The sequence below is a fragment of the Pteropus alecto genome, unplaced genomic scaffold (genome assembly GCF_000325575.1).
Source record: "Pteropus alecto unplaced genomic scaffold, ASM32557v1 scaffold395, whole genome shotgun sequence".
Taxonomy (NCBI): Eukaryota; Metazoa; Chordata; class Mammalia; order Chiroptera; family Pteropodidae; genus Pteropus; species Pteropus alecto.
Genome location: NW_006438643.1, coordinates 524,823 through 536,950, shown reverse-complemented (window position 1 = coordinate 536,950; position 12,128 = coordinate 524,823). Strand labels below are relative to the sequence as shown.

The 12,128-nt window shown below is 36.8% G+C and overlaps 1 protein-coding gene across 1 annotated transcript; it reads left to right on the top strand.

Moving 5' to 3' along the window:
- The first annotated feature begins 1,898 nt into the window (after positions 1-1,898).
- LOC102883228 (olfactory receptor 52E8-like) lies at positions 1,899-2,725 on the top strand. Its single transcript, XM_015592325.1, is given in 2 exon segments — positions 1,899-2,139; positions 2,142-2,725. Coding segments are annotated over 2 exon segments (825 nt in total).
- Positions 2,726-12,128: the final 9,403 nt, after the last annotated feature.

Here is a 12,128-nt window from a genome sequence, read left to right as displayed (position 1 = left end):
TCTTCTTCTTTATGCTCATCAGTTCCAGGAAATGAAAACGTGGGTATTTAGCGTGTGGTGGAGGCAGATGGAACAGAGTAGAGTAAGAAGATGACACACTGAGGACATGACTACTGGATAGCTGGATATAATTTCATATAACACTTAAGACTTAGGAGATCAAATGAAAGGCTGGGACCCAGTCTTATTTCTGAATCCAACAGAGATTCAAAGATACATGATATATGTTGAAATAATAGGTCATAATACATGATATATGTTAATAATTAGCTATTGGTTGATAAATGTTTACAGAATGGAAATAATATTCTCTCAGAGAACAGGAAAGCACCATTTTTCAAGCACTTCTAGAAAATCCACAGAAATAAGTGGGATAAGAAATAAATGAGATTTTCTTGGGATAGAGTCATATTTTTTAAATAAGTATCTGCTGTATGAAGCCCCAGGAGTGACCAAGACACCAGACAATTAAGAGTCCGGCCATCAATCTACTGAACTTCTGGATAAGATCACTGAGAAGATGACAGATTCCTTTTTTATGTCCTGACTGGTCACTGTGTTTTTATTTTCACTTTGTCCTTTCTCTTCACTCCATACTGAATAAAATTTATTTCTTTCATTAGCTGAAGAATTATTCTGAGTCTTAGCATAAGCCTACCTTCTTCCATGGAATTTTTTTGACCCATCTATACACCTATAACATTCTGTACATTCTTCTTTTTTTTTTCCATTTTAATTAATTTTTTTGGTTACATTATTAACAAATATATATATGTCTTACTGTGAAATTATACACCTGAAACTTACTGGATTTTGTCAACTAATGTCATCAAAAAAAAATTGTATATATTCTATGCATACCTCTAACATTGAACTTGCAATACAATTTTCAAATTTCATCTTTGGAATTTTATCTCCCTTTTTACTCATGGTCTTCTTGAGGGTTTTAAACTCATGGTCTTCTTGACCAGTTTTATTCAAAATTATATTCAAATTGACAAATCAATGCTGGTACATAGAGGAATCACATCTCCACTTACCTTGTATATATTCTCCACTAATGAAAGGCAGAAAACTATCTTTGATAGTTTCACATTATAAAATTGAGACTTCAGCTGTCTCCTTTCCAACCCTAGCAGTCCGAGTTTACACACACACACACACACACACACACACACACACACACACACGTGCATGTATGCAGGAGTAGGCACTCTACATTTGGGGGTTTTTAGATTCCTTAATAGAGAAACAGTTCAGATTACGAATATCAAAGAAAACTTGTTGCATTTTAAGCAAAAATATGTGGAACACTCTCAGAGACAAAGGCTCTAGAATTTACTTTTTCCATTTATTTATGGCTACACTCCAGAGTCTGAATTTCCGTTATGTAGAGGATATTTTTCTGTCTTCTTTTTTTAATATTGGTCTCTTTATTAGGGTAAGTGGCTGCAGGGTAAGTCCAGTTTTATTCCTGGTGCCACATGATGCTTGAGGACTGTATTGAAACTCCTTTCCTTTTATAAGAATTGAGATATAATTGATATATAATTGAGATATAACATTGTATAAATTCAAGGTGTGCAACATGTTGACATGATACATTTGTATGTTATAGTGTGATTGTCACCGTAAGTTTAGCTATCATTCCTATCATATCACATGATTATCATTTTTTGATCAGAACATTTTAAATTTAGTCCCTTAGAATTTTGAAGTATCAACAGTCTGACTGATGAAAATCATTATTTAACCTTCTTTCCAAATAGAAACAAATGAAGATTAAAATGTTCTTTTCTGTTTTACCCGGAATCTGGACAAAGAGATAAGATGAACAGGAATCACTAGTGGGAGGTCAGTAATTGTCTCTTACATGCACAACAGCTAACTGTGACAGAATGCCCATGCCTAACAACACCCACTTTCATCCTTCTTCATTCATTTTGCTGGGCATCCCAGGACTAGAAGGTGTGCATGTCTGGATTGGATTCCCTTTTTTCTTTCTGTATCTTGTTGCACTCCTGGGGAATGCTGCTGTCCTGTTTGTGATCCAGACTGAGCATATTCTCCATGAGCCCATGTACTACTTCCTGGCCATGTTGGACTCCATCGACCTGGGCTTGTCCACTGCCACCATCCCCAAATGCTAAGCATCTTCTGGTTCGGCCTCAGGAATATATCTTTTGAGAGCTGTCTTTCCCAGATGTTCTTCATTCACTTCTTCACTGCTATGGAGAGCATCGTGTTGGTGGCCATGGCCTTTGACCGCTACATTGCCATTTGTAAACCTCTTCGGTATACCACGATCCTCACCAGCAAAATCATCAGCATTATTGCCGGCATCGCTATTCTACGGAGCCTGTACATGGTGGCCCCACTGGTGTTTCTTCTCCTGAAGTTGCCCTTCTGTGGGCATCATATCATCCCTCATACCTACTGTGAGCACACGGACATTGCCTGCCTGGCTTGTGCCAGCATCAAAGTGAATATTATATATGGCCTTGACAATATTTCTCTCTTATTATTGGATGTACTTATTATTCTCTGCTATTTCAGGATCCTTTATGCAGTCTTTCTCCTACCCTCCTGGGAAGCCCGGTTCAAAGTCCTCAACACATGTGGCTGCCACATTGGTGTTATCTTAGCCTTTCTAATACCTGCCTTTTTCTCTTCTCTGACACAACGTTTTGGCCACACATTCCCCAATATGTCTAGATTTTCTTAGATTCTCCCTTCTGAAATGATGATGGAGTAGACCTGGTAGTACTGGAACATGCCACAGGTCATGGTTTTCCTGAGTATAGATAGAAAAAGACTGAGGGACATAGACAACCAGTTTTTTAAAGTTAATTTTTAATTATAGTTGACACAATATTGTTACCCTGTATTTTTATAGTGTCCCAGAAGATATATTGAAATTCTAAGCTCCAGGTACCTCTGAAGGCAACTTTATTCAGAAATTGTGTCTTTGTGGATGTCATCAAGGTGAGAGCTACCTGTTAACAAAAAGATTGAAGAACTTCATTTTAACCACACCCTGAATACATATCCCAAGGTTCCAGTTTAAAATGTATGTGTGAGAGGATGATTATCAGACTCTATTCTTGGTGGGTTCTAGGCTTGATTTTTGTCTCCTAGTGCCTGAAATTGCCAAATTTTTGCTCCATTATTTATTCATTTATTCAAGATTAGCAAAAGTCCTCAGAGCAGAAGTAGCATTAAATCCCAGGTTTATCTCAGTTTTTATCTTATCCTAGTTTTGACTTTTTATTCTTAACTCTTCAGTGCTTTTTAAAGTATATTTCTATTTTATTAATTTAAGCAGCTTTTTTAGTGACATTTAACCTGGGCAAATGTTTTAGTATTGACATGTATTTTTATACATTACATATACAAATTGAATAATGTATAATGTTATACATTATGTATACATGTTATGTGTATAATTCAATGTCACATATGTGTATTTCTATGTCTTCCTGATGTTTATCATTGCTGTTCAGAATACACTGTCAATAGAATGGCTGTTTCTTTGTAGGCAATGTATCACCTCTCTGGTTCTACCGGAACTTTTTGTCTTTGGGGTTTTAGAATGTTAGCAAATATGTATACATTTTTTAAAATTATTCTACTTATGATTAATTAAGCTTCTTGAGTCTGAATATAATTCAGGCACTATCTCTTTGAATATTGCTCCTCCCCATTATTTTCTATATTGTTTTGTATAAATCCAATCTGGTATATACTGGGCTTTCTTCTCAATTCTTTTTGTCTTTTCACCTCTATTTCACATTCGGGTCTCTTTCAAATTGTACTGCTTTCAGATTAAACTTTTCAACTTTAGCTCCATTTTACCAATTCTCAACTCAGCTTTGCCAATCTTTTGAAATATGTTAATCTTTCATCAGACGCTAAACTTCTTATATTTTTCTGAAGTTATTGGTTTTCTGATAGGTTAATGCTCTTTTGTCATGTTTTTGGATTCATCTTTTGTTTCTTTAACCATTTTAAACACAGTTGTTATAACGTGTCCAATAATTTTATTATTCAAAGTTCTTATATCTACTTCTGCTGATTCTGTTCATCTTTTGTCATTTTGGACTGTGAGATTATAATCAATAAAGCTATTTCTGTGAGATCTCTTAAGTTTACCCTAAGGACACTTTATATTAATTGCTCCACTTGGGATATCCCAAGCTGCATGGTATAAATTCCAAATCAAACCTACTTAAGTGAAATTTGTTTTATTCTCTCTAAAATCTAGTTCAAGACAAAATGTGTGTGTGCATGTACACATGTGCATATGCATGCATGTGTGTGGTGTGTGTGTGTGTGTGCTTTGTTTGTCCCTTCACAGAAGTTATAACCTTTCACATATTCATGGCACTATGGGGATGTGTGTTTCTAAATTCTATTTCCTCCTCTTGTGGGTATCCAGGTTCTTGAGTTCTCTATTTGCATGATTACTTAAAATGCAAACTTTTTGTTGTAGAAACTGATAAATGTTCCCATTACAGCCATAGTTCAATGTTGTTTTCATCTCTCATTCCTTTTAAACATATGCATTTGAAATGACGTTTATAATATTTTACTTTGTTATTAACAGCAAAAAGATTTTTCGTGTTATGTTCTGCCATGAAATGGAAGTCAGAACTGCTTTTTACAGGGAGGACAGGACTCATTTACCCATGCAGTGGTTTGGAATAAACTTTCAGTGTGAAGCATAAGAAAATGTCCCTAAATAACAAATGTTTGTACTCTAAAACCCTGTTAGCTCTGTTCACATAATTATTCTCTCTCTCTCTCTCTGAATCCAGCTGGACAGGTACTTAAGCTGGTTAGCTGTATTTTACTCTCTCTCTCTCTCTCTCTCTCTCTCTCTATCCAGCTGGACAGGTACTTAAGCTGGTTACCTGTATTTTCTCTACCTGACAGATATATTGAGATTTATCTAAAGCAATCAATTGATCCTGAAGGTATGAGTTAATGGTGACCCATTTCGAAGAAAGAGATTCTAAAAAGATAAAGTTCTGGTGTCACAGTCTAGAACAGAATAACTTACTATAGCTTCTTTTAAAAAGAATAGAAAGAGAGAATGAAAGAGGAAGAACATAGGTGGGATAGAGAAAAAAGTAGTGGTAAAAAAAGGTTAAAAAGGAAGGTGGTAAGAAAGAAGGGTGGGAGAGAAAAAAAAGACAGTGGATAAGGAAGTAAAAATAACAAAGATATTGAGTGATTGTACTTAATGATATTATATACATAATAGAATAAAAAAATCAAACTGAAATAATTGTTCTTATCATTGTTTGTGAGGCAATTAAACTGAAATATAGAGAGTTTAAATTATCTTCCCAATTCATACAGCAGGCAATAGCACAGCCAGGATATGAAATCTGACTTCTAAACTTAAAATTCAAGTCTCTTTATGCTAAAAATGAATATCAGGAGGCTCTTTCTCAAGAGCATTTAGATATATTGATCCGTTTGTCATTCTGTGGAGACCAGGAAGAATGAGACGTAGTGGTCATTACAACATTTTTATTATTTTGGTGAAATATGCAATCCATTTGGTTAAGATAAAAAGATGATGGTGCAAAAAGAAAATGAAGTTATGATATTAAGCAAAGCCAAATTTACCCCACAACGGAGAAAGGAAATGTTATAATCTCAGAAATAAGTTCTTGCTGACATGTTAATTGGCTAGATAAATGCAGTGTACAGAGTTACTCAGACTTAGGTCAACAGCATACCTTGGAAGTCAAAGAAACTGCTCTCACTTCAGCTGTGAGAAGGCAGAACACCTGGACCCATTAATATCTCTCTTTTGGCTCAGTCTACAGACAAAGCATATTTACTTGCACAGGAGTAAGCAAGCATAAGTCTAAGGAAACTCTCAGCCCTTTTATTGAACAGAACACAGTTCTTAATTTTATTATAAACATTCAAGTGAATGCAATAAATTCAGTGAGTCTGTTGAGAAAATCTACCAAAGTTTGTTCTTCCCTAGAATATCACTCATCTATTCCCCTCTCCAAAACATGTCCTAACAACAGTATCTCCTGACAGTTCACAAATTCTGCATACACTCAAATCTGAGACAGTATGTATTGCTTATTTGAATCAAATACTGGGCTCTGACAACATCACAGCAGAAAGTCAAGGCAAGTTTCAGGAATATGTTTGGACAGTCTTGAGCTAGGGACTGGTTCTGGGGAGGGATTCAAATCCCTGCACCCCATCCATTGAATTTCTACTCCTGAGATGCAGGTTACCAATGCTCCACACAGTGACCCTCTCTTTTTTTTCTACCACAGATGATGGGGTGGGGGCCTGGGAAAGATGGAAGGGATATAAAAAGGCCCCTCTGCCTCTCTCTTATGAGTCTAAAATAAAACCTATGAGGTAATAAGGTATCTGGAAGAAGCAAATGAAAAGCAGACCAGGCTCAAAGGCTGACTGTGTGTCAGAAAGATCAGGAAAGCCACAAAATCTTCCATAGTTATCCTTTCACTTCTTATCCTTCTCATTCCCCAACTTAGATTTCAGTTGACAATCAATGTATGTAAGTGACAGAGACAAGGCTAAGTTTAGCAAACAGAATTCTTCTTCCTCCTAGACACACAGACAAATTTAAATTTTCCAGGCTCACCTGAAATTATGTGGGTTATAAGACTAAATCTGGCCAAGGAAATGGCATTCACCTCTTCCAGGCATAATCTTAACAACCTCCTTCATGTCTCTACAGTATCTTTCTTTCTCCACTTTTGGCCAGTTGCAGACAATCTGCTGGAAGACATAAAGCCTTAGAAAATAGTGGAACCACACAGCAGAGAACTCTAGATCCCTGAATGATTGAATGGACAAGAGATTCCCCCTTCCATGTACATTGGACTGAATACTTCAAAAAATAAAATTGTATTGTGTTAAACTACCAACAAATTGGAATTGTTTGTTTCAACAGCTGGTAAGTTATCCTGATAAAGTCTGTAGACAGTGAGAAAGTTGACATCAAATGCAATAAAGATCTCATAACAAGAAAAGCTGACATGCCTACTAAATGGTAACTCTAGGAGAAATGATTGGAACAATTCAAAATAATCATGTGTATTTGCAATTATTGATTCCATTTGAAAAGTTATTGTGAGAAATAGATGAGCTTAGCAAAAAGTTGGCCGATTTTCAAGTATAAATTCAATGATAATAGACAAAGTTCATAAGAATGGAGTCAAAGAATTGTCCTACTGCTTGAGAGATCAAAGATTAAGAGGATCATTTAGAATACTTTTGAGTAACAAAGCCTCATAGAAACCAGCCCTGAGAAGAGACTAGATTTTATGTTTAGCTATCCTACTCAAATCTGACAGCCTTGAAAAGAAACAATTAAGTAGAAAAGAAGTGGCATGGGGCGAGAGAAAAGACAATTAAAAATATATATATTTTGATCATGCATAAGAAAACTCTTTGGGTGTGTGATGTGCTTTGTGTAGTTCTCAGCCTATGGATAGTGATGTTATTGGCTAGAAATGCCTGGAGGCACTCACCTGGGCAGAAAGCCCACAGACATTTCCTCCAATTAGAGCCACTGTTGAGACTACATTAGCCCTTTAGTTCTTATAATGGTTAGAAAATTCACCTCAGCAACAATCATCAGGAAGCTTAGAAAAACTAAGATTTATTACTCACAAGTCTTGCAAGGTATGCAGTATGCCTGGGGCCACATAGCAAAGTCAAGAGTAGAGAGAGAGAGAGAGAGAAAGAGAGAGAGAACAAACTTAAGGTTCTGCCTTTATTGAAGTCAAGAGTGAGATGCCAAGGGTTTTATGGGTTTACTCTTTATTGGTGGATTTAAAACATAGGAACAAGAATTAAGCAGGAAGAGAAAAGCAGGGTCATTCAAAAGGTCAGTCAACTAAGTTAACCAAAGCTTTCTGAAATGACTAACTTAATAGGTAGTGTAGACTGGCTCTTTACCTAGTAGTATAGCTGGCAATATATTTATTTGAGATAGATGTCTTTTGTCTTTGAAGTGATGCCTCAACAATCAAAACATGAGCTTGGCTTTTAAAGAAAGTTTTTGATTAAGACTTAAGATAATTATTGATCCTAATATTATCAACAGGAGGCAGACATCAAATGCAGTATCTGCAAAAGAAGTCATGTGCTCCAAAGCCTCATTCACTTAATGTCAGTTTGGAGACTTAAGAAGGTACAACCTCCAAAAGGCAGAACAAGGAGACATAGAAAACAATGGCCAGGACAATTTCTCCCAGAGAACATTGTCTGTATGTAGTCAGAGAGCTTACTGAACTGACAGAAGGTGAAAATGTTGCCATGCCTGCCCCCAAAGTATTTTAGCATTACCATTGACAAATTACTCCTAAATGAATTCATGCTTCACTTCTACCTGGGAATCTTTATGGCTGGTCCCCAGTTTCTGCTCTACCATTCAATAAGTAGTGGGAGGAGGAAATGACTGGCCCAAGAAGAATTACATCTGGAACTTGATGGAGAAGACCATATACTCCTGGAGATCTTGAACTTTGTGCTACATACAGGAAATAGATGAAAATTTGGGTAGTCTAATTTGAGAAGCAGTTACATATATTTTACATGCAAGAGTCTCTCAGATCGTTTGTCTTAAGAAATGAATATTCAGTGACCCAGCCTCTCTTACAGGCATCTGGATCTGTGTGAGGAGTCTGGCCAGTGGAATAATAGAGAAAATGATGTGAATCTCTCCCAGATTGAGCCCCTAAAACCTCCTACACTTCTCTCCCTTTGCTTATACAAGAGCTAGATTCAGAAGTACCACTGGAGATTCCCTAAGTGCATACTGAGAGGCTCCCAAATTCTATTTTATATGTGGAAAACGCAGTTTCATTCACTTAGGAGTACTTAGGTCTTTGTTTTGAGCAATGGTCGCCATAGACTCCCTTTATCCTCCAGATATTTAATTCCAGGTGACTTGTTGCTCTTTCTTGCCAATGGGTCTTGATTAAAATCTGCTCTGTTCCTGAATAACAGTGTACAATGGTTTCAGACATTCTTTCAAAAGGCTCTGTGTTTATTACACATTACTCATGCAAATGGAACTAACCTGCAAACCAGCTAATGAGGTGAGTGACTATTGGTAAGCCACTCCCTTCCTCTTTCTCATGTTCTTACTACACCCTTCTTCCATTAAAATTGGATCATAGTCAGTCTATATCAGCAAAGTGATTCCACAGTTTCTTAGTTGAACTGACAAAACATCTGTACCCCATCATTTCTTTTCTCTCAGTTTTGAGATGTAATTGAGATACAGTACTGTATACATTTAAAGTATACAGCATAATGACTTGACTTATACTTATTGTGAAATGATTACCACAATTAGTTAATATCTAACATCTCATACAAATACAAATATATATATATTTTTTTTTTTCCTTGTGATAAGAACTTTCAAAATTTACTGAACTTTCAAATAGACCATACAGCAGTGTCAGCTGTAGTCATGACATTTTACATTACATTCTTCAGGACTTATTTATCTTATAACTGTACATTTGTGCCTTTCATATCCAACCAATTTAAAATGCCTTTACTTTACGATCATTCATTCTATCCACTCAAGACAAGGTTCAAAGATTTCTACTAAGCACATTTTTTAATGTTATGGGAACTTTATAGCAGAATTGTATTTGCCCTTTAAGATCTGGCTCCTTGAGTAACGCTGCTCCCCCATTACCTTTAACTGGATGTGGCATTACCACAAAACCTGTCTTAGGACCATTGTGTTTAGTTTCTTGAACCACCTACACTGGGCTTGACAATCGTCTGAGAAACTATGGTCCTCTTACCCTCTCTTGTCAGAATCAGAGCTGAGGTCTAACCTCAAGTATATGGTTTGTCCTTTCCTTTTATTTAGGGCTCTAATACTATGGAACTAGAGAGCCATTGTAGATACTATCTGTTAACTCTTTACTTAGCCACTCCGGTATCATAAGTAAGAGAATGTTTACTGAGCCTCACAACATGCCATAATTGTGCTAGTCACTATGAAGAATGACAACGGAGGTGTTGGTCCCTACATTCTTGACAAATCTCTACTACAAGTTGGTAGTTTCTTTTCCTGAGTACACCCAGTTTGAGCCAAGCTTCTCATAATTATGTTGGCTATTTACGTTAACCTAGAGAAGCCTGGTCCAGGAATTAAATCTTAATTTTGACCAGCTAAAAATACTCCTTTTTGAGTTCCTTCTGGGTTTGCACCCTGGGTAAAGGCATAGATGAGGTAGAGAAAGCACTCCTAGAGAGACCAAAAGAATGGACCAAATGTTTGAAAATATCACCAGACCATATGAATTATATATATATAATTATATATAATTTCTATATAATTATATTTCTATAATACAATTATCAGTATTTCTATAATATATATATAGAAATTATATATAATTATATATATATTATAGATAATTTATATGAATTATATCCTTTCTGCTAGATTTTTGTAAAACTCATTTTATAATCACTCACAGAAAGCTCTTATAAAAATTAAAGATTATCATGCACAAACTATTATTTCACAAGTGCTCAAAACATTTGAGCTTTTCATTTTATTATTATTGCTATCATTATTAGTAATACATAAAGATGACAAGATTATTAGTATCGTTTTAGGCAATCAGTGTTGAAGTTGGCAATTCTGTCCTTTGAGGGACAGTAGGAAGATGGTGGTGAATAAAACTCTTCTAGAAGCCAAGAGATGGAGAGAAGCTCTATTAGAAAATTTGCTTTTAAAAAAAAAAAAATGACAAATACCGAGTCACAGCTGTGGCTCTGGCTTGAGGAAATGAGAGCCAAGCCTGAGGATATTAAGAGCCTCTTCTTGTAGGCAAATGTGCATCATTTTAATGGCTTTGGAGACTCTGCCCCTGGGGCTCACACCAGCAATGAGTTGTAGTTACTCTATCTAATTGCCAGTGTGGGGCAGTCAATCTCTATTCTTGCTGCCAGCTTAATACCAAATTCTTTCCTGGTTATGAAAGCTGCCCCTATCATGTCTCTTTGCCTGCCTGCACCAGAAGACTAGATTCTGTTTCCAGTTCCCTAGGAGGCATTGTGCACTTCAAGATGCTGTTACAGATGTCCCTCCTGTTGTCATAGGTTTCACACTCAGAACAAAGAGGAGCTGTGCAGTCATTAACTCTTTTCTCTCAGCCCCAAACCCTCTCAGCCAAACTCTGCTTTGTGATGCTGGCCTTCAGACTCTGGGGCTCTTCTTTGTCAGCTGGGTCCTCTTAGTTTGCACCCACAGAGAGCAACAGAAAAAGACTGGAAAGTTAAAGCGGTGGAAGGGACACTTGCTTCTTCCTCTGTTTCTGTTTCTGTCTCTGTGTCTGTTTCTCTCTCATCAGTATTTCTTAGCAATGACTCATCATGCTGGCAGTGGAGTTGATTCTTGTCTCCAGGAATGGTTGGTTGGTTGTTTGGTTGGTTGGTTGACTGGTTAGTTGAATGAGTTTTGGGTTTGGTTTGGGTTTGGGTTCAAATTTTAGAGTTGCCTGGATCAAATCAGTGTCACTGAACTTCATCAGTGGTATCAACAGCAGCAGGATAGAGTCCAGTCCTCAGACATCTAAGAGCCAGCTCAAAGGGCACCTCCTCTGAACTCCCATGACACTAGTACCAATTAGAGTCAGAATCCATCCTCAGAGTTATGAAACCCAGTTAAAGGGCCCATCCCCAACATTCTATGTTCTAATGACCTAACCTTTTCTCAGTTGTAAGATTCTTTCTTCAGGTACCAACTCTGTGTTACTTCATCCTCTTTTTTGGTTTCAAGTCTTCAATACCCACTTACCAACTGCTTACATTACATTTTCTAAAATTAATGGGTGCAATGTCTTTTCTCCTGACCTGACCCACTATTATTCAGTAACCTGATACTATGTCGTGTCTTCCAACCTTTAACTAGAGCTCTTGGGCAGTCAACAGATCAAATGAGACTTGATTTCCAGTTCACTGCATGTGTAGCTCGAACATTTAGGGAGGTGGCCAACCCACTGTTCTAGTCAGTTTCTCTGTTTCCTACTCCATTGGCATGCCCTCTTACAACCTGTATCCTCATATGCAAGACT